Source organism: Perognathus longimembris, chromosome 14 (genome assembly GCF_023159225.1).
Source record: "Perognathus longimembris pacificus isolate PPM17 chromosome 14, ASM2315922v1, whole genome shotgun sequence".
Lineage (NCBI taxonomy): Eukaryota > Metazoa > Chordata > Mammalia > Rodentia > Heteromyidae > Perognathus > Perognathus longimembris.
The window spans coordinates 38101363-38125654 of record NC_063174.1 but is presented as its reverse complement, the minus strand read 5'-3'; the positions used below and the strand labels follow the sequence as shown (position 1 = coordinate 38125654).

The window sequence follows — 24292 nt, the reverse complement described above, 5'->3', positions numbered from 1 at the left end:
CTTTAGCATTGCTCTTTTGCTTTATAATTTTTAGATTTTATACATAAGAATCTGAATAACATGAAGGGCTTTTCCATCTCTGGCCTGAAGGTAAGCAATAGGCTTGGGCCCTAGTGACACAACTCCAGAAAGTAAAAAATTCTTTCTCTGAAATATATTACTTATGGAGACTGTCCTACAACTATTATTCAATCTTGCTTATTCAGAGCTAGCCCCAAAATCAGCTGGCTTCCAGGATAGCCAGAGTGCTTAGATTTTTTTTCCCCCATGTATTAGAAGATAGTTGAAAATTAGAATCCAGCAGTCTAATTTAAGACTCTTGTCATCACCAGAGTTGGGCTGCCTTTGGTATTCTCCTTATGCCTTACTTAAAATTGTTTTGTTAAAATATTTTTGTTGTTAAAAAAAGAGTAGATTCCAGGCACTGGTGGCTCATGCCTGTGACCTAGCGGCTCAGAAGGCTGAGATCTAAGGATCAGGGTTCAAAGCCAGCCCAGGCAGGAAAATCTGTGAGACTCGTCTCTGGTTAACTACTCAAAAGCTGGAAATGATGCTATGGCTCAAAGTGGTAGAGTACTAGCCTTGAGCACAACAGCTCAAAGATAGTGCCTGAGTTCCCTGAGTTCAAGCCCCAGGAATGGGTGCGCACACATGCACGCACACAGAATAACAATTTGTTGAGAAGATTATGTAATATATGTAAAGTATATGTAATGTACACTTGGTGTGCATTAAGTACTCAGTGAATATTGACTGTTACCAGAGTCAATAAACAGGCTGGAATCAAGAAGAATCCAGAAAAAAGCAGTTCTCATTGAGCTTTCCAGGGCACTTCTATTAGACATCTTTTCTTTTTTCTTGTTGGTTGTGAAGCTTGAACTTAGGGCACTGTTCTTGAGGTCTTTTGCTCAAGACTATTGCTCTACTACTTTGAGCCACAATTCTACTTCTGGTTTTTAAGTAGTTAATTGGAGATAAGAGTCTCACTGGGACTTTCCTGCCTGGTTTGGCTTCTAACTGCAATCCTCAGATCTCAGCCTCCTGAGTAGCTAGGATTATAGGCATAAACCACCTGTGCCTGGCTTAGACATCTTTTCTTTCAATGCAGTGGTGTCATTCTTGTGCAACCCTGTCTCTTTTGCTTTTTATTTTGGACTGCTTGTTTACATTAGAGACCAAGCAACCCATTTTAATTTTGCCATGTTTTAAAGTTATTAGCACATTATAATGAGTTCACAAAGCAATATTTTGTTCACTGACCCTTTAAGAACATCTGTTGAGTCTCAATCTTTTATTCTTCTCTCTTTGTTCATAATTTGGACCTTAGTATCTGAGAGCACACTGTTGTATGTCCTTCTGTGGATACTTATATGGTACTGAATGTAGCTTTTACATGTCCTTAAATATTCATGCATTTTTATTAGTGCATGTTTTTATGTAGGAAAGTATTGTGCTATTAATACCAATTACTTTTCAAGACTGTTCATGTCACTGTAGTTATGAATATGAAATGTTTAGCTTTTTGGAGGTTAATTGGCGATAAGAGCCTTATGAATTTTCCTGCCTAAGCTGGCTTTGAATTGTGATTCTCAGATCTCAGCCTCCTGAATAGCTAGGATTACAGGCAAGAGCCATTGGTGGTTGGTACGTTTATATCTTAATTTATATTTTAATTTATTTCCCAAAAGATGGACACCATCAATTCCACACTATTACAACAAAATGTGCTGCCAAGAACATATTCTTACATTTTTTATGAGATACAGCTGATAATACTATTTTTTTTGTCATTTGTGAGGCTTGAATTCAAGGCCTGGGCACTGTCCCTGAGCTCTTTTACTCAAGGCTAGTGCTCTACCACTTTGAGCCACAGCTCTACTTTCAGTTTTTTGGTGGTTAGTTGGAGTTGAGACTCACAGGGACTTTTCTGCCCAGGCTGGCTTCTAACCTCAATCCTCAGATCTCAGCCTCCTGAGTAGCTAGGATTACAGATGTGAGCCACCCGCACCTGGCTCATGGAGCCAGTAATATTTTTTTCCACAGCTGATAATTAATAGGTATGGACTGGATAGCTTTTTTTCCTCTGATGGCTTTCAGCAAGCATCCATTCTTCTTGGTTGCTACTTGTGCTGGATGCTTGTTGGAGATTTTTTTATTATTTATTAATTAAACAATTTTTTGACAAGGTATTGAGCAAAAAGGGTACAGTTACATAGTAGGGCAATGTGTACATTTCTTGTGATATCTTACACCCTGTTTTTCTTTCCCTTCCCTAGGTTAGGTAGACATATATACAATACACAATGTACCAAGAACATATAGAGTAGCCACGTGGCCTACGCCCAAGAAAATTCGCCTAGGGCTTTAAATGTAATGTCGACATTAGACAATATGTCGACAGTAGTCTTATATGAACATACATACATAGCTTTTGAACTATTGTATTCCACTGAGAGGTCAATTTTTGACCTTTATATGTTGAGTAGTTGTTTGGTTTTAGTTACATAATGTTGGGTCGCTGACCCAATCCTATGGGAAATACCATTTGACAAGCAGTTTTTGGTTTCACAGACCTGGTCTCTACTGTTTCTCCATCACTCCATCGTAACAGTCATATATCAGGGAGATCATGCCCCTTTGTTTTCTGTGTTCTAGGCTTGTCTCGCTCAACATTATTTGTTCAAGTTCTGACCATTTCCCTGCGAATCTTGTTGGAGATTTTAATCATCACCTTGGCCAGAAACTACTCCTCAAGAGGATTTCTATGTCATAAGTTACAGACTCAATTTGACTAATTTTTCCATAGTCTTTTCCTATTTATAGATTGGTGAACATTTTAATGTTTTCCTATCTTCAGGAGTTTTCATATTTATTATGTATATTTATCCTTTCCCCATTAAATTCTCTAATTTAGGTATGGAGCAGTCACTAGTTGGTTGACAACTACTCTGAGTGTCTTGCCTTCAATATAGTAATTGCTATGTATTTTATAAAGAATTTTCTTCAGATCCAGGTGCTTAGTTGTTAATTCTTGTGATCCTGGCTACTCAAGAGGCTGAGATACACAGATGATTACCTGGGCAGAAAAGTCCAAGAAATTTCATCTCCAAAATAACCAGCAAAACAATGGTTCTGGGGGCTGGGGATATGGCCTAGTGGCAAGAGTGCTTGCCTCATATACATGAGGCCCTGGGTTCAAATCCCCAGCACCACATACACAAAACGGCCAGAAGTGGCGCTGTGGCTCAAGTGGCAGAGTGCTACCCTTGAGCAAAAAGAAGCCAGGGACAGTGCTCAGGCCCTGAGTCCAAGGCAAAAAAAAAAAAAAAAAAAAAATGGTTCTGGAGGCATAGCTGAAGTGGTAGAATGCCAACCAAACAAGTAGGAACCTGAGTTCAAACCCCAGTCCAGAAAGAGGGAGAGGGGTGTCTAAGACCTACATTTTATTGTACTTTATATCTTCTGTTCTCTTTATCTCGTTATTTTATTTTGCCACTGAACTACATCCCCAATTTTAGGTTTGAATCGTGATATTGCTACTCAGTGCTGTGGTGAATAATGATTTTGGTGGCTTTTGTGGCTGTGGTGACTCATGTAGGTGTGGAGTTATAAAAGAGCTCCATTCTGTAAATGTAGCTGTGGAAGGGCTTTCAGTAATCTAGGAGTATTTAAAGTGATTTGGTTTATTTGCAACAGAAGTAACAATGGCCCATTCTTGTACCTACATAATAATTTTTATAAGTAATAGACTGCAATTTGTTTGTAAGAAATCTCAGGGTTATTTCTCCTTTCTCTCTTTTTTAAAAAATTACTGTCCTGTAGCTTGAAATAACCTTAGCTAAGTTCTCTTTTCCTTTGCTAACTATTGTACTGCATCTGTATTTGTCTGCTTAACACTAACAATCTGTTCCCAAGACCCCTAGAGGCAGCGACCATGAGAGACTTCAACCCAACCATAGTAAGGATGTTAGAAAAATTTGTTTAAATACTTGTTCCAGAATTACTAGAGTGCCTCAGTCCCTTCCTCAAAAAACTACCACACTTTTTAAGTCATTATAAAATATTCCATAATCTAGATCCCTCTGCCATTTTGCCTTGTCTCAAATTCCCAGCTCTTCCTCAATATCTTCAATATTCTATGATACAAAGGGTATTCTAAGAAAATGGTCTAAGAACATATAGAATTTCTCTGGCTACAGAGATTATGCCTTCAAGATATGCTATTTATTTTTATTTTTTTAAGGTATGCTATTTAAATGGTAGGTTTTCTGCTGATTCTTTATGGTTTTCATTACATGGCAGCTTGACTTGCTAGTGCCGTGTTTAGTAGTCTGAACTTTAGGTGTAAACTTCATCCAATCAATGGGAAGAACTTTTTAGGAAGTCCACATATGTCTCTTTGGGTATTAATTTTTTTGTTGAGACCAGTAGTAGACTGGTCCTAGTATGTCGGGACCCCTTTCACCCTCACGCGTGTTCCACCCTGTCCTGCCGGGCGGAAAGCTGGAGTGTGGCCCAATGTGCAAACCTTGGCGGTGTGTAGACACAAGAATGCCCCTCTTCCCCCCTGAAATGAAGGACAGAAATACGAAGGCTTCTCGGGGTAAGCTTCTGGAACTCCCACCTTACTCAGGGGAGGGGTTTTTATGAAAGTAATGGCAGGAGGAAGGGGAGGAACTAGCTGGATACTAGCAATAGGCTGATGAGCTGTCCATCACAGTGATGTCATGGAACTTCCCCCAGAGGCGGAGATCACAGCCCACAGGACCACCCCCTTGGGCTCCGCTGGTTGCCATTATGAGACATTCCAACCCGGAAGTGGGTAGGAGTGGCTAATATCCACGCAGCCCCAGGGCTGGAGAAAGGGGCGGTCTCTCAGGACCTGCCAAGCCGATGCCCCAACACTATACTGATAAATTTTTGTCTTTTAGTTGGTCCCTAATTTTCTTCCTTTCCTTTGCAATGTGGTCCTGAATTATAGCAGTAACTAACAAAAGAAGGCCCTACAAATGTTCCCCTCTTCTTCTTTTTTTTTTTTAATGTATAGGTAACCAAACCTTCATGACAGCAGTTTCTGTTAAGTGAAATCCTTTTCTTTTCACAACTTAGTAGTTGAATCATGGAAATAACACTTTGGTAAGTTAGCTAACTAGCTTTTGGCTTTCTGTACTTGTTTTATTGCATTTTATTGTGATAAGAACACTTGGATCTATTAACAGATTTTAAAGTAAGCAATATAGTATTTTATCTCTAGGCATAGTGTGGTGCAGCAGATGTCTAGAACTAACTTATATTCCATAACTCAAAATTTACATGCATCTAAAATAGACTCATAGAAACAAAGTACAGGATGGTGGATACCAGAGACTGGGGATGGAAAGGGGATGTCAAGTTGTAGTGAGTAGTTATTTTCTTCTAGAGTGAGAAAAACTTGGCCATCATATGTGGTTAGTTATACTTGAGGTTGAAAATGAAGAGTAAAATTGGTGATTCAGTGCTACCCTGAAGCAGGAGTTTCTTCCAGTACTAGTGCCCAAGACCACTTCTTCCAATTTGTCTACACTCTACCATACACAAACTCTCCAGAATCTTTGAAGAAGAAAAGTATGGAGGTGAAGGTATTTGCATTAGGAAACCTTCTCCACTGAATTAGAAAACAGTTCAATTGATCGTTGGTTAAAAGCACAGCTACAACTGGGCTAAGTGGCTCACACATATAATCCTAGCTATTCAGGAGGTTGAGGTTTGAGGATTATGGTTCAAAGCTAGCCTGGGCAGGAAAATCCGTGAGACCCTTACCTCTAATTAATCACCAAAAAAGCCGAAGTGGAGCTGTGGCACAAGTGGTAGAGCACTAGCCTTGAGGAAAAAAATCCCAGGGACAGTGCCCAGGCCTTGAGTTCAAGCCCTAGCACTGGCCTGCATGCAAACATATGCCACACACACTAAAAATAAATCAATAAATGCACAGCTTCTTCTGAGCACAGCAGACTCTGTTATATTAGCACCAGAAATAGCCATAATTGAGTTCTCTGAATGCTATCAACAGCATTAAAATCAAATGTGATCAGAAGTTCTTTCATCTTACAAGAAACCACTACTATTCTTTAAGTTGTGTATAGATCTTTATAAGTTGAACATGTCATTTTCATCACTGTGTTATATGTTTAGTCCTACCTGATTTAAGTGGACATGGCCTTTATTGGTATTACTACTTATTGACCTTGCTTATAAGTGTTCACTAGCTACCTCAGTCCAGCTTGCCAGCCTCTCCCCCATTCCCCAAGTAGGCTTTTTGTCTTTCTTCCTTCTCTTCTTCTCTAATGCTTTTCTTTCTTCTTCACCCCATCTCCTTCACTTTTCCATGATTTTCTCAGGGCTGGGCTTCAACATCGTCGGTGGGACAGATCAACAGTATGTCTCCAATGACAGTGGCATCTACGTGAGCAGAATCAAAGAGAATGGGGCTGCAGCCCAGGATGGGCGGCTCCAGGAGGGTGATAAGATCCTCTCGGTGAGAACTGGCTTCGGCCTCCTTTGTTGTCCTTTCCTAGACCTTCCCCTGAGAAGATTCCTGCTTGCCAGTTTGGAACTAGAAATACAAGATTGTATTTTGAATGGACAGAAGGACCCTTGATCAGTCTTCCAGCCTTACCATCGGGCTTAGAGGAGAATACACTCATTTAATAGATAAGGGAAATCAAATGCAGAATGTGAAGTTACTTGCCCAAGGTAAACACAATGACAAAAACAAAATGGAGAAGTGAGGGATTGGTTTGGGGAAAAAGATCTATTTTAAACCCACAATTTCTATCTTCCTTCATTACTTCTCTTTTGTTGATTAAAACACTACTTTGTGTCTTTTTCTTGGGGAATAACACCCCTTACAAAAAGGTTTTAACTTCAAAGGAGAGTACAAATGAAATGTCCTCTTCAGATGTAGAGCCTTTTTTACTCATTAATTAAGATGAAAAAATGGAATGCAGTTTGACTTGGATATCCGTCAACTGTGCTCTCATTTTATCTTGCTAATGTCTCACTATTGAGTAATGATTAATTTTAATATTTTCTTGAATTTACCCAGGGGCAGAGAGAAAATCTTCTAGACCCTAGTACAGGACCCAATACAGGTTTCACAAATGAACAAAAGTTTGCAAATTCAAACAAATCTGGAAAGGTTTACTAATAAATATGGGTATACAGATCCCTAAAATAAACTAAAATAAATTTAGAATAAGCTTAAAATAAATTAGAATTCAAGCAAAATAAGAATTTTTAAAGTATTAAAATGTGTCCTATATCTCTGACCCTGCCTTTCATTTCTGTTTCTATGATTGACTTTAGTATCGCTATAGTACTATCAGTTATGGGGATTTCAGGAGGTTAGATCATTCTATAGATGAAAAAAAATCTTTAAAGATGGCTAAGTTATTACTTGTATGAAGACAGTACAGATAATTGGTACAAAAAAATGAAGAAGTTCTAAGGGATGAGTATTACCTAAGATATTCCTGAGAGTTAGAGCTGGCCTTAAGGGCTAGACTTTATTAAAGTCAATCTAGAATAGGAACTTTCATGGCAGAAGCTCCTACTTTCTCTCCAAATGGTCTTAAAATGAATTGAACAGGACAATAGGGATAAATTGGGGAATGACTGAAGGAATTCAATGGGTAAAATACAAACTGAAAGTCTTGATTAAGAGTCTCAGATTTGATTTTCTCTCTCTCCATAGGATAAATCTCTCTTTAAGGATTTTATTAGCATTTTGTTTAGAAGTTTCCCTATTAAATTGTATTTCTTGCAATTTAGTTGACTTATAGTGAAAGGTCAATGCATGTGTATACAGAATCTCCCTGTTATCTAAGTGTTAGCTAAGATGGACACATCTGTGCCACCCAGCCCATTTTATAGCAGTATGTGAAGACAGAGATAAGAAGGATAAAAAGAAAGACTTTGTTTCCTTTGTTTGAAACTTAAGAATCCTGTGTCCAAATTGATCCAGAACATACATACATACATATTGGGTAGTATTATTTCAGTCCATCTCACTGTCTTTGTTATGTTTCAGCTTCTCTATTAATCTGTGAGATGATAACAATGGTAAACTACTTTCATCTCAAAAAGATATTGAAGGGTTTAGAAACACATTATGTTTGCCTGTACTTCCCAGGCAAAAGTCTTTGTTAAAATATGAACCAAACTTGTCAATAAGTAGTACTTATAAGGAAACAGTGAGAATGGGTTAGAATAAACACAGGGCATGTAGTTAGTGTTATATACACAAATCACAATCTCTCTAAACCCTGGATGCTGCTAACTGCAACATGAGGCAGCACAATGAGATACCTGGACCAAAGAAAATTAGAAAATGAAGAGAGGTATAGATAAAATCAGCAGGGCACCAAGTCTTCCAAGGGGCTCTTGGGCCCCGAGTTCCCACAAGCAAGCATATTTGAGTTCACACAAGGAAGGTTATCATGGATACATGCAAAAAGCAAAGCATCTATATTAATATTACAATTAGAACCCAAACTGAGTTTGTGGGAGACATTGGTCCTCTTATTCTTTTGAGACAGAAGGCTGCAAGCCAGGGAAAGTTCAGACATGAAGTCCACCCTGTCTAGGCCCAAGGCTAAGCTGTCAAGGTCTCCAAGGCTCAAAGCTAGTTGCCAACCTTTCCAACACTAAGGAAGGGAGGCAGCATTCCAGACTCTTTTTTTTTTTTTTTTTTTTGGCCAGTCCTGGGCTTCAGACTCAGGGCCTGAGCACTGTCCCTGGCTTGTTTTTGCTCAAGGCTAGCATTCTGCCACTTGAGCCACAGCGCCACTTCTGGCCATTTTCTGTATATGTGGTGCTGAGGAATTGAACCTAGGACCTCCTGTATACGAGGCGAACACTCTTGCCACTAGGCCATATCCCCAGCCCCGCATTCCAGACTCTTGACCTTCTCCAGAGCTGTCAGTTTTAACCCCTTCCGTGGCCAGCTGTCAGCATTCTGAGTACTGTCGAGACAGCATTCCAGCCTCAAACCTTTCCAGGTCTCACAGCTCAGCTTCAGAGTTCTCTACACCTAGGGGAGAAAAATTTGGCCAGCATAGGCTTAAGACATTTTGCAAAGAATGAGATGTTTCTGTTCAAGCCACCTAAGTAAAAGACTTGGAAAAGAAGAGAAGGGGAAATGCCAGGGAAGGAAAAAGCAGAAATAGAAGCTAAATATGGGGGGCTAAAGAAGAACAAGATGAAACATATACAGGAAGAAAGGATAGTATAACCTCCCCGTTGTGTCGAGGCCTGCATCACTTTGACACTAATTTCTCTTTTTAAGGATTTGCTTTGGAATTATTCTTTCTGAATCCCTTTCCTTAACAAATGTTATGAAACAGTTTCTGTTGTCTCACTCATGATATCCTCTTCATTCTCTAAAGTAAAACCATCATTCTGTAATCATTAAATATTACCATCTAATTAACTTGCATCATCCTTTTAAATGTACTAAAGGATTTATTATTGGCTCTTATGTCTCTAAAATAATGTCAAAATATTAGCTTATTGCCATTTAGTTCTTAGTGAATTTTCCTATTACATATTGATCATTTTTCTATGTTGTAAATACACTCCATTTTTTTCAACTTTTGTCAGATAATCAAAATGTTTCCCCTCCTTAGCACACACACATCAATTTAGATTCATAGAAATGTTGTGGGGCTAGAGGCTTAGCTCAAGTAGTAGAGCATCTGTCTAGCAAGTGCAAGTCCCACTGTTCAAATCCCAGTACTACTACAAAGAACCCCCCCCCACCAACAATCTCAAGAAATGTTGTTAGTGATCTGTAAATTCCTTATGAATTATTAGACTTAATTTAATATTTCTATTGGGTGAGAAACCTTTTTCCTACCAAGGGTCATTTGGATATTTTTAACATAATTTATGGACCATATACAGTTATCAGTATAGGTAGACAGCTGAGGGTAACTATGGAGAAGCATACAAGAAGCAAATCCCTGACTTCAAGGGCCTTACACAACCCACACGCTGGAGGTTCTCTACCCCTGTGTCTATATAGTGTTTACATACCTTGAATTCAAGTTCTAAAGTGAAAATATTTCCCACCAAAAGTAAAATTTAATTTTTGTCATCTTAGTTTATGATGTACACTAAGAAAGAAAGAAAAATGAATTAATATAACATGCTTAAGATCTTGTTGTATCTGAGATATAAGTAGATATTAATAATGAAAATATGGGCCTGAGGTTAAGGTGTAAATTCCTCCCACATTGTTCATTTTGTGTGCATATATTGGTGGAGGATACTAGAATAGGTTGATACTAGCATTGATTGGTTTACCTTGGAAGGTGGAGGCTTGCTTTTTTGTCAAAAAGAAAATGTAAAACAGGTTTCTCATATTTCTTGTATGTCTAGCTAAAGAAAAGAATGTAGATGATCAGGAGTGGTCCTCACAAGTTATTTTTATGCAAGTCAGAGTGATACAACTTGTTATTCTACTCTTCAGGTGAATGTTTCATTTTAACTGACCCGTTATAAAACAAAGTGGCTTTAATTGGCCATTTCCTTAGAAGATTTAATTTTGTTATTGGCTTATATTATACAAGGGAGGGACTTCACTGTTACATCTCCATCCACACATGTTCATACTTCATTCCAATCAATTTCACCCCTCTATTATCTCTCCTTCCCCTAAAAAATAGCATCTCCAACAGAAAGTACAATTCCTAACTGGGTGAATGAGAGATTTAGTCATCCACACTAATCAGCTGTTGTAGTTGATGATCTTCTATAGCACTCCAGATGCTATGCAATGTTACAAGAAATCAGGGAAAAGTTCACCAGAAACTCCTATCTAGTCAACTGCATGATACTTGAAATATCCAGTGGGGTACTTTAATGTCTTGTTACATCTGAATCTCCAGCACCATAGCCTGTAACTAGCACAGGGTAAACATCTAATTTAGTTGTTCAGTGAATGACTCATCCTTTTCTCACACATTGACTTTTTTGGTTGGACTTGATGAAGTAGATTTAAATAGTTTATATATATATACATATATATGTATATGTGTGTATGTATGTGTGTGTGTATATATATATATATATATATATCCTTTGACTTTGGTGAAAAAGGAGACAAAAAGTATGGCTTAAAGATTTTGGTTTAAAAAAATATATATCCAGAGTATACTCTGAGACCAGTGCTCCTGAAATTGGACCCATGATTTCTCTATGACTCTGTATCTACATTTATATTCTTCAATACTCATATTTTTTGTTCCAAATTATCTTGAGGTTATTACATTTTTTAAGCATCAGAGAAAAGTAATTTAACTCGGCTTATTTTTTAAGGCAGGAATAGGAAACATGGCTAACAACCAGAGTTAAAAGTAAAAAGATTTGTTTCCCTATTAGTTAACTAGGGCACACTATCCTGATTCTTGAACACTGAGAGTCAGCAAACATTTCTCCACATTGTAAACCTGCCATATCTCAGGATAAATAAAATTTGCTAAACTAATGAAGCTGAAGTAGTAAGTTAACATTTCTAAGATGACTTAGCTCAGAGTAGCTTTTGCTACTAAAATGAGGTCCAAATACAGCAGTCTTGTCATAACCTGGGAACTCGTTAGACACTCCTCAGATCTACCAAATAATCATTGATTTCTAATTGCACGATCACTTCCCTGGTGAGCCAATATACAATCAAGTTTCAGAACTACTCTTTGTAAATATTTTTCAGACTTTTAAAATTTTGACCTACAATAGGAACCTTATGTTTCCTTTGCCCAAGGTAAACATTAAATAGGAATACATGTATTTATTAAATAGGAATTATGTATGTATACATTTCATACATGCATATTTCATATATACATATACATATGAAATTAAAAATTTAGCAAAACAGCTTTTCTGTATTTGGTGTATTCTAGTATTTTGTGGGTTTCCCCCCAATTTCACTTAAAATAAATAGATAATCTTGACTTACTAGATTGACTTCCCAGTCCTCTACAATGGGTCAGCAGACTCACATTTGAAAAGCCACTACTTCAGTAAATGAAAAATTACTAATGAAATCTGTAAATAGCAAGAATATGTATTGTAAATCTGTAAATAGCAAGAATATGTATTGAATAGGGTAAGTAGTCTGGGAGTGCAAGCCAATTGGAACATTGAAGCAGTTTGGAGCTCTTTTTTTTTTTTTTTTCCTTTTGGTCAGAGCCTAGGTACTGTCCCTGAGCTTCTTTTGCTCAAGGCTAGCACTCTACCACTTGAGCCATGGCACCACTTCTGGCCTTTTCTGTTTATGTGGTACTGAGGAATCAAACCCAGGGATTCATGTATGCTAGGCAAGCATTCTACCACTAAGCCACATTCCTAGCCCTAGAACTAACTCAATTTGAAAATCACCTGGAGGTTGAGAACTACTATCTAGATTAGTATGGATGGTGATAAAGAGTAGATTCCACAGATCTAAAGGATAAAATTAATTGAACTTGTTAGTTGGTCTCTAGACATCTGAAACCTGTAACATGCTTAGAGGAGACAAATTTATTAGAAAGCAAATTCAACTTTGAAGTAGAACTGACATTAAGGAAGAAAATCAGAAAGGTACAATCATGATTTGTTTTATGGGGCTGACTTACCTCGGGCAAAGGAGGAGAAACGTTCCTTTTGCAGTTCTGTATATTGCTTTTTTTATTTTTTTTTGAACAGTAGTAATTAGAAAAATCCTCTTATGTTAGAATTGATTTTGGCTTATCTGGAGGTGGAGGGGGTGAAAGGTCTAAAAGACCAATGCCCTTCGTAGAACCTTCTCTTACTCAATAACACCAGTGTCTTTCTTCTTGGTTGACAGGAGGCTCAAATGAAATCCAGATTGCACAGTCATTGGCCATAGAGCTCCTGCTCTGTCCAGTCAGCAGCTTATAGCTTATAGGCAGTACTGTAGAGCACTTCAGCTCTATAATACTAAGACTTTGTTAGTCAGGCTTTCTATAGTTACAACTTTTGCACTTCTGAGTTTGTAGCCACATTTCAGAGAAGCATGTGACACTTCTTATGCTCAAATGTTATGTATTCTTCAGGTAAGGGTTATAGTGAAGTAATGAGATATGTCTTCAACTTTATTATACTAGACTATAAAATGATATAAAGCAGAGTTCAGTTTGAGTTTTAAGAGCATTACATAGTATGGAAATTCAGAGAAGCAAAGCTATCACATTTAGTGAAGTTATCTAGAAAGGACTTGATTGAAGTGGCATTTATTTAAATTGCATTTTTGTTTTAATGCTAATTCAATATATACAAATGAATAAAAACAAATTTATAAACCTCTTGTGATTTTTATCAGTTCCTAAATTTTTAAATGGGTAATGTTAAAGGCCAGGTGTGTTGATTCACTTCTATAATCCCAGTTACTCAGAAGGCAGAGATCAAGAAGACCATGGTCTGTAGCAAGTCCAAGCAAAAAGTTCTGAAATCCCCATGTTATCCAGTAAACTAGGTGTGGTGGCACATGTCTATGTTTCCAGCTATACAGGAGGAGGCTAGTGAAAAATAAAGCTAGAAAGGGCTGGGGTGTGGCTCAAGTAGGAGGGTCCCTCTCTAGCAAGTTTGAAGCTGAGTTCAATCCTCATGAATGCAAAACAAACAAATACAACACTAAGTACAAACCAAATTGCAAAACCACAAAATTTAGTTTACAACATGAATATGATAGAAATATGTTGCTGAAGTTGAATCGTTGCTTACAGTGTACGTTTGTATAGATTAATCCTTTATAAAGAGCCAGGCTGCTTAGGTTTTAATCCTGGTTTTGTTCCTCCCATTCATTGTGGACAAATTACATAGTTTCTGTTGTTGTTACTTAGAAAATGTGAGGTCCTATCTTACAGCACTGTTGTGAAGACTAAATGAATTAGTATATACAGAATGAATGGACACCTCCAGAAAAAAAAAGTTAAATAATTGCTGGAATCATTACTAACTAATGTAGCAAAGATTAATTTAAGGTTATTAGTCTTACCACAAATGACATAGAATATCCCACTTAACATTCATATTACCGGGGCTGGGAATGTGGCCTAGTGGTAGAGTGCTCGCCTTGTATACATGAGGCCCTGGGTTCAATTCCCCAGCACCACATATATAGAAAACGGCCAGAAGTGGCGCCATGGCTCAAGTGGTAGAGTGCTAGCCTTGAGCAAAAAGAAGCCAGGGACAGTGCTCAGATCCTGAGTTCAAGGCCCAGGACTGACAAAAAAAAAAAATTCATATTACCATAAAACTTTGGTGGCTATGAATTGGTAGAGAGCTGTCACATTATTTGGCATTTGCTGACATGACTTCATCTTGATTTATTTGAATATCTCTCATGGAAAAGAATCTATTTCTTTGCAACAAGAAATATAATTAACACATGGGCTGGAATATGTAAGTGAGCATTCTTAATGTAATTCCACTAGGAGTCACTGAGAATTCATTGTGAAGTTCCTCCCTATCGCATATCTACCAAGAAAACCAAAGCATAAACAGAAGTGAAAAACTGCATGTGATATAAAAGTCTATCAGTTGAAAAAAACTGCATTTATTTCTGTACCATAGTAGGTAGTTGCATTTATCCTTTTAAAGATTAATATTGGAAGATAAGATAGCAATCTGAAAAAATGATATGGCTTTTAGGTGGAAGAGATAACTTGAGCCACGGGTATGAAGGTAATAATATGTTTTAGGTTATCAGTGTCATTGAGCTCTGTGACTGAGCTACAGCATGGGATATATGAAAGGGAATAAATTGAGGAGGTAAGTTAGGACTTTTCAGAAGAGACCAAGCATGTGAGATCATATTTCCTTGGTCCCCTGTATCACTTTTGTGTCTTGAGCAGTAAAATGGTGCTAATAGAATTGTACTGCAGGAAGATGGATCTGGAGGGTTGTTACAAGTGGAGACTTATAGGAAAGTGAGCCGGAGAGATGGCAATCTAATTCAATGAAGAGTATCCACAGTCTAGCATAGAGGCACAGGAAAGTAGCCTATGAAAAGTGTCATGTTAGATTTGACAAATATTATGTGTAAAGGTTAACCATACAGAGAGAGTGTTTAGAAATGTTACCAAGATTTTTGTCAGAAGGAATGGTAGTGGCAATAAGAAGGAAATCAGGATATTCTGGTTTTGTGGGAAGTTGTGAAGATGTTTTGGATATATTGAATTGGGGTCTAACAATATCCGAGTATGATCACCCAGCAGGAAATTGGTATATCTCTTTTTTTTTTTTTTTGGCCAGTCCTGGGCCTTGGACTCAGGGCCTGAGCACTGTCCCTGGCTTCTTCCCGCTCAAGGCTAGCACTCTGCCACTTGAGCCACAGCGCCGCTTCTGGCCGTTTTCTGTATATGTGGTGCTGGGGAATCGAACCTAGGGCCTCGTGTATCCGAGGCAGGCACTCTTGCCACTAGGCTATCTCCCCAGCCCCGGTATATCTCTTAAGTATTAGAATTAGGAGCTGTCTTACAGATTATTAAAGTTAAATTGCTGTGAGAGAGAAAGGAAGAAGATAGAGGCTGACAGTTAAGTATACTTATTTATCTTAGGAGGAAAGAGGAGAGGAATCTTCATTTCAGAAGTAAGAGTAAGAAGAGAAATGTTTATAATCCAAAACAGAAAATTGCAAAAGGGAGGAGCTAGTCTGAAGGCTAAGAAAGGGCTATGAGAGTTGGCAGTTAGAAGACACTAACCCCTAGGAGAGCTTGCTCTTCCCTCACACTTTATATACTATGAGGTTACCAGGGATTGAAGAGTGAATGGATGCTGCAGTAGTGGAGGCAGTGACCATCTTTTCAACAGTTTTGGGTGAAGGAAAGATGGAATGTGTATGGGTATTCCAGGAAATATTTGTGTTTTCTTTCTTTTTTATGCCAGTCTTGGGGCTTGAACTCAGGGTTTCAGCTCTCTTCCTGACCTTTTTCCTTAAGGCTAGCACTCTACCACTTGAGCCATGACTACATTTTTGGTAGTTTAATGGAGATAAGAATTTCACACTTTTGCCCAGGCCCAGGCCGGCTTCTTATCTCCATCCTCCGACCTCAGCCTCCTAAGTAGTTAGGATTACAGGTGTGAGTAACTGATGCTTGGCTCATGTTGTAGTGTTTTTTGTTTGTTTTGTTTTGTTTTAAATAAAAGAAAAATCCTCATGATTTTAGTTGAGGAACGGCAAAAAAATAAATAAATAACAAAGAATTAAGAGGAGTAAATGCCATGTGTGTTCTGTAAGGAGGCTAGAAGGATTACAACCAGGAACATAAGTACATTTAGCCATTATAAAGGAAACAGAGTAGTGAGAGACCAATAAACTTGGAGGGGAAAATGAAAAAAGGGAGAAAATGTTAGATAGTCTCAATACTTTTATAAACTAGACAAAAAATCTGGTGAGATAGAGGATTGGGATAGGGTTTGATGAAGCAGAGAGCATCAGCTATTTATTGGTGAGCTTGTTTGATGAGTAAGAGGGTTTTAAGGATAAGCTGGAGTCAGCTAACCTGGATCTATGGTGGAGAGTGTGACTGTGTCTTTCTCCAGGAATATCCAACTCATTGATGGCAAGAAAGGTAGATGCATTATATTGCCCAAGACTGGAAAAAGGACAGAAGATCACGGGGACAGGGGATTCTAATGATTTACCAAGTGCTTTGTTGAAATTACAACTGGAACTTCTAGATGGGTAAGGATGCCAGTAAAGTGAAAAAAGATGAAGGACTTTGATGAGGCTAAAGAGGAAATCCGTTAGAGGAATAGGAATAATGAGGAATAGGAGTAATAAGAGTATGAAAAGAATGGAAATATAGTCAGGCTTTTGAGATTTTGGAGCTAAAGCATGTCTAATGTTGAACTCTGAGTTTATGTCTGTCATTTGGTAACCTAAAGTGGAATGGAGCTGGAAACTTAACTTGGAAATAATGTGTAAGTCAAATCACTGACAGATCACTCACTAAGGACATTTGCAGGAGATAGAGTAGCAGGAACATTCTGAACCTCTTGGAGAAAGAAGATGACACAGGAAGACAAGAGGATTAGAAAAGTGAATGGCTTGAGCAGAGGAAAGATAATTGATGAGTTGAGGTGAAGGAGTAATATTGTAGAAGGAACAGTAAAAGGCAAGAGCTACTTCCATTGTATGAAAACTCTAACCCTAGCTTCTGTACTCACTAGTCTTACTAAACTTCAATTATTTTCATCAAGGGGCACATAAGGAATACTGTGTACCTCATAGGGTTATTGTGAAAATTAAATTGGATATTGTATGTAAAATAAAGTACCTATCAAGAGTAAATATAGCTGGGTGTCAGTGGCTCATGCCTGTAATCCTAGCAACTCATGAGGCTGAGATTTGAGGATGGTGGTGGTTGAAAGCCAGCCCAAGCAGGAAAAGCCATGAGACTCTTATCTTCAATTATCCACCAGAAAACCATATGTGGCACTGTGGCTCAAAGTGGTAGAGAGATAGGCTTTAGCAAAATTGCTCAGGGACAGATTCCAGGCCTTGAGTTCAAGCCCCATGACTGGCAAAAACCAAAAAAGTAAATAAATATATGAAATATTCTTGCTATTGATGATGACAGGAACATGTGTAAAAGATACGTAGTCTTGCACAAAGTGGGCTGTGTCGTGTGTCTGAGTGCAGCATAGGATAGATACCACCTGTGGCCATAGTCAGTGAGGAAGAATCCCAGTGTTCCTTCCCATCTGTCACCTTTAAGTGGAAGAAATAACTTTACAATGAAATGGTTTAGTTTATTTCATCACAGTATATGGGTTTTAGTCATTTGAAATGGATTGGAGTATCCATAGAATCAAGGGTAATGGTTTATAATCAAATAAGCCCAGTAAAATGCACTAATGGAATATAGATTTATACTCTTATCAAGATAAATTGGAGGAGAGTTTCATAGAATTGTTTCCAGGGTTGACCTTGGAAACTCCAAGGTTGGGAATATGAAAGATAGTATGATAATCTGGAAGATCATATTAGAAAACAGGACAAACCAAAACACTGTCTTTCAACCTAAATTCTCTTCAAATGGCCCATGGAACCTCAGTTGTAGAAAAGAAGCTGAAAATGAAAAGGTTACACTTAAGTTCTAGGAGACTGCCCAAACTTCTAGTCCTTGGAATTTTCCCTGAAAGATTTTTTCTTTTTAAGGCTTGGCCACATGACGGTAAATTATTGACTTATGGGAGGTGGCCTTTTGCCTCCCTTACTATTTTTTCTTGCTATTTTTGACAGGTAAATGGCCAAGATCTAAAGAACCTGCTGCACCAGGATGCCGTGAACCTCTTCCGTAATGCAGGCTATGCTGTGTCCCTGAGAGTGCAGCACCGGGTAAGAGCCGCTTGCATCCGATACCTGGCTCAAGGCGTTTGCACTGTTATGTGGATAATTGTGCTTATCATCAATACTTGAAGAAGCTAGTCTTGCACAGCAGGGATCCTTTGCTACTTTTGCTTATCACGAAAAAAATTCAAAACACTATGTATGTTATTCAGGTTCTGTCTTCAAGGTTATATTCTTTAAAGCTTCATAATCAAATTAAAGTAGATGAAGAAAAGTTAGAATCACCTTCACTTTTTGTGAGGGAAAGAACTGTACACCTGCCCTGGAAACTCACATATTAAATATATTTATAAGGGATGTCTATCTATCTAATCTGTATATTATAAGGATTTTTCCTATCACTGCTATGAACTCTTATCAACTTGATGATCTATTTGACCGAAAAGGAAATGGAATGGAGGAGAATTGAGCCACAACCACATTTATGCTTGCTTCTTGATTTTTAATTTCCTAGTGTTTTATAATTTGGATAATAGAAAGGAGGCCTGAGTAGTTAAGATTTATCTCATAACACTGAGGTTCAGTGTGCCTTTACAGTTGTTTCTTCTTACATCAGTATATTCTATCTTATTTGAGTATATTCTATCTTCTTTGATGGTTAGGTGAGGATTCAGAAGCTGAAGAGATTAAGAAGTCCTAGAAAAAAAACTATAAAAGGCCCAGGCTGGAATCCCATCTACTTGGGAGGTAGAGAAGAGGAAGATCATGTTTTGAAATCAGCCTGGGGCCAAAGAGTTCACATGATCCCTTCTGAGCCAATGAAAACTGGATGTGGTGGCAAGCAGCTGTCATACTCACTATGCCAGAAGCATATATAGGTAGAAAACAGTCTAGGTTAGTCAGGCATATATTTAAGAACCCACTCAGAAAAGTTATGGAAGCAAAAAGGGGAAGAAAATTATTTTGATGGTTGAAGCCTTTAACCTGGGGAAATGTAACTCTAGTGGTAGAGTACCTATCTAGGAAGCACAAGGTTCAAAACCTAGTATCACCAAGAGCCCTGGTTTTTCTCTGTGTCTAAAACATAGGAGGATGGGGCTGGGGATATAGCCTAGTGGCAAGAGCGCTTGCCTCATATGCATGAAGCCCTGGGTTCGATTCCCCAGCACCACATATACAGAAAATGGCCAGAAGTGGCACTGTGACTCAAGTGGCAGAGTGCTAGCCTTGAGCAAAAAGAAGCCAGGGACAGTGCTCAGGCCCTGAATCCAAGGCCCAGGACTGGCAAAAAAAAAAAAAAAACAAAAAACATAGGAGGATATATTTTGTAGATAAAGCAAGTAAATTATATATGATATGAATTCTGTTTTTCTTTTTTAGTATTGTTCCTGGGGCTTGAACTTAGGGCCTGGGCATTGTCCTGAGCTTCTGTGCTCAAGGCTAGTGCTCTACTACTTGAGCCACAGCTCCAATTTTGGCTTTTTTTTTTTTTTTTTTTTTTTGGTAGTTTAGTGGAGATGAGTCTCACAGACTTTCCTGATGGGCAGGCTTTGAACCACAATCCAATCCTCAGATCTTAGCCTATAGAGTAGCGAGGCTTACAGTTACAAGCCACCAGCACCTGGCTGATATTGGTTCTTTTTGAAGGTCTATGAGAAGTGACTTGTAACATTTACCTAGGAGAATGTGGATTTTAATAAAACAGATGTGATTGGTCATGAACATGCCATCTCATCAAGAAATTAAAATGAAGAGGTAGACTAGATGTTATAAAAGATAGTTTATGTAGTCTGACCTTTCAGATGGAACAGACAGGGTTTTATGGCTTATGATCAGGAGGTTAAATCTTACTGAAACCAGATGGCACCATAATAACTGCAAAATAGCCATTAGATATTGATATTAAGAAGAACATTATTTAAAAAGAAACCCTTACTACTGGTGGGAATGTAAATTAGTTCAGCTACTATGGAAATCAGTATGAAGATTTTTCAGGAAATTAAAAATGGAACTTCCAAATGAGCTAGCTGTACCCCTTCTAATTATATACCAAAAAGGATCTAAGTCAAATTACTACAAAGATACCTATATACTCATGTGTATTGCAGCATTATTTACAGTAGCCAAACTATGAAATTGCCCTAACAGCCCATCAACAGATGAGTGTATAAGTAAAATATGGTCTACTACACAGTGGCGTTTTCTTAGCCATTTAAGAAGAATAAAATTATGTTGTGTACTAGAAAATAGATGGAATTGGTCCTGAAAGACAAATACGAGTTTTCTCTTGTGGAAGCTAGAGAAAAAACGAAACAAAACAAAACCGAAACCCCTAAGGTCATGACTACTGAGAGAAACAGGAAGTGAAGTGAAATGGGGGGAGAAGAGAAGGGACAATAAGGAAGAGCAATGGGGGAGGGGTGGATATAATCGAAGTACAATATGTATGCATGTATGGAAATACCATGAGCTAAAGAGAGACTTCACAAGAGAAGATATAAAAATGGCAAAGAAACATATGAGGAAATGCTCAACATCCCTGCTAGTAAAGGAAATGCAAATAAAAACAACCCTGAGATACCACCTCACCCCAGTTAGAATGGCCTATACTCCGAACTCAGGAAACAACAAATGCTGGAGGGGCTGTGGGGAAAGAGGAACCCTTCTCCATTGTTGGTGGGAGTGCAAATTAGTACAACCACTTTGGAGAACAGTATGGAGGTTTCTCAAAAAGCTCAATATAGACCTACCCTATGACCCAGCCATACCACTCCTAGGCATCTATCCTAAACAGCAAAATCCAAGATATCAAAAAGGCATTTGTACTACCATGTTTATCGCGGCACAATTCACAATAGCTAAAATATGGAAACAACCCAGATGCCCCTCCACAGACGAATGGATCCAAAAAATATGGTACTTATACACAATGGAATACTACATAGCGATTAGGAATGGTGAAATATTGTTATTTGCAGGGAAATGGTCGGAACTCGAACAAATAATGTTGAGTGAGACAAGCCTAGAACACAGAAAACAAAGGGGCATGATCTCCCTGATATATGACTGTTAACAAAGGGAGACGGAGAGACAGTAGAGACCAAGTCTGTGAATACTGTATATGTTCTTGATACATTGTATATTGCATATATGTCAACCTGACCTAGACAAGGGATAGAAAAACAGGTTGTAAGATATCATAAGAAATGTACACACTGCCTTACTATGTAACTGCACCCTCTTTGCACAACACCTTGTAAAAAAATTTATGTCCAATTAATAAAAAAAAAAAACCTACCACAATTTTCTGTAAAAATAAAGCACTTACAATTATTGAATAAATGCCAATCAATTCATGAAAAAAAAAAAGGAAATACCATGATAAAGCTCTTTATACAATTTAATTCATGGTAATAAAATACAAAAAAGGAGCCAGTTTGAAAAAAAATGAGTAACATGAAGAAAGTCAATCTAACTTCAAAAGGAAGTACTTATGAGTAGAATTATAGAGTGTAGTTTATTTTTACTTATTTACTTCTGAGTCATCTACCTCTGTTCCATGTAGGTTCCACCTTTATTTTTCTCTAGTATTACGAATTAAAACATGGACAAGAACTTGTCTTAAGAAGGAGAGGTACCTTCATTGGTACCTTCACCTTTCATGATTGAAAGTGACCGATTCCTATCTAGAACCTTGCTGTTCAATATTCCCAAAGGTTTATATTCTGTGGGAGAGTAAAGATATTCTTTGAGGGAAAGCTGGAACTAAGCTGATACCTGCTTAGAAGAAATGAGGCATTACCTATTTTACTAGGACTGCCAAGCAGTGACAGAGCACCTGTTTTGACATTGCCTGGATCTGCTTACTGCATTGTAATGACTGACTGATCGCCTTTGCAAGTAAACATTCTAGAAAGATTTCCTGCTGTCCCTTTCCTTGATCCAGGTTTCTCACAGTTTCATATTTTCATTTTCTTGATAGGAAACACTTCTAGTGAGATGGAGGCAGTATAGAAATTGAAATAATCTCATGCACCTTCCAGGATACCATTAGGTCAGTAGCACAGCAAAGTTAAACGACCTCCTCATTAGACTTACTTTCTTCCCAAGAATCTGTGATAAGGATGTATCAGCTGAGAACAGAGAACTCCTGCTAGGAAATGCTTGGGGTTTAAACACAGCTCAGGTGGTCTCCAGCTTACTGCCCCAGGTGATATGTCAACATCCCACCGTCATTAGGGTTAACATTTGTCCTTCCTCATTTGTCCTTCCTTTCCAGTTACAGGTGCAGAATGGACCTATAGGACATCGAGGTGAAGGGGAGCCAAATAGTATTCCTGTAGCTGTGATGCTGTTGCCAGTGTTTGCTCTCACCATGGTAGCAGCCTGGGCCTTCATGAAGTACCGACAACAGCTTTGAAAAGCTTTCTGCCAGTGCTCCCAGTGAACTTATGTTTCTCTCACCCTCCATCCCTGCTATTTTTTTGTATCTTCCCCCCTCTGAATAACCAACACATGAGTGAAAGTGACTGATTCCGACCTAGCACCTTGCTCTTCAAAACCTCCAAATGTTTATATTCTAATGGGAGAGTAAAGATATTATTTGAAGGAAAGCTTGGCATAAGCTAAGACTTACTTAGAACAAATGGGGAATTACATATTTTACTAGGACTGCCAATAAAAATTCAGCTAGGACCCAAAGAGGGAAAGATCCAGTCTTCCTGCCACCATGAGTTACACCTTTTTTCTTAACTGGCATGGAAGGCCAGATGTATGACATGAGAGGAAGCAAGGATTTTCTTACTTAATGATCTTCCTTGGGAAGTGTTTGTGGCCTTTTACATACATTCTTGAGTGCCTGTAATGGACACAAGAGAATAAGAAGAGCTTTTTACTTTTTTTAAAAAGCAAATAACAAAAAAAAACACACACACACGCATCCTTATGTGACAGTATAATATTGATGCCTTATGGAGAATTAAAGAGGTGAAGAAACCACTTTGGTTTCTGATCTAAGAGATGATCCTAATTGAAGAACTTGGGAATATCTGCTTTGTAGAGCATACATAGTGGGAATGAGGAAGCTTTTAAAGAGGGTGCTCGGAGTCAGAAAAGTAATAGGTGAAGCAACTAATTGAAAATTGTGGAAGAACAACCTTTTCATAACGCCTATGGTGATATTGAGGTAAATTATAAAATAATTCAAGTTGATTATTCAAAAAAAAACCAAAACACCCTTGAGATATTCAGCTAAATTTTATCAAGCTCCGGGCTGCCTAATGGCTTTTGTGGAGCCTCATCGCACCAGGACGGCAGAGTGCGTGGATGTGGCCAGGGCTGGAGTCACCGGGCCAAACCAAACCAGCAAGACAACGGAAAAGATCGAGCCCCAGGTGGCCTCTGAACCCCTCTAGGCTGCTGACCATTCTCTGATTTCTAGCAGGACAGAGAAGAAATCAGCTCTGCTTCTGATTTAGTTAAGTTGAAAAGATCTGGATTACTATTTTTTTTCAAAGACACTAAATACTTGTTATGGTTTTTATTATAAGTGAATAAACTTGTTTTTTTTTTTTTTTTTTTTTTTGTTTTTCAGAGGAAGGAAGGAAATGAGTTTTGTTTTAGGGAGGAGGGGGATTTGTTGGGTGTTTTCCGGGGAAGTCTGGGAAGGAGAGTGCAAGTGAATGGACCTTAGGAGATAGGGGGGTGCTGGCAAGGTAGGAACACCATCCTGTTCTGTGGTACATAAGTTGGGTTTGAAGCACTGAGAATAGCTGAACCAAGTTCAATTTTCTGGGCTTAAGAAAAACTATTTCTATCCTCTGGATAACTTGGCCAGATTGTATGGCTTACGTATTTCAACCTAAGATTATCTAGACTCTGCCTGAGGCAATCAGATACCAATTTTAGCATAGACAATCTAGCTGTTATCTAATAAATACTGATTGGACATGG

At 38.2% G+C, this 24292-nt stretch overlaps 1 protein-coding gene across 1 annotated transcript in view; it reads left to right on the top strand.

Annotated features, from left to right (window-relative positions):
* LOC125363273 (synaptojanin 2 binding protein) overlaps positions 1-24292 on the top strand; it is a 38972-nt gene extending 14680 nt beyond the window's left edge. The window contains exons 2-4 of the mRNA XM_048362379.1: positions 6378-6514; positions 18293-18388; positions 22620-24292. Coding sequence (XP_048218336.1) covers positions 6378-6514; positions 18293-18388; positions 22620-22760 — 374 coding nt within the window. The 3' untranslated portion in view covers positions 22761-24292. The remainder of the gene's footprint in view (positions 1-6377; positions 6515-18292; positions 18389-22619) is intronic.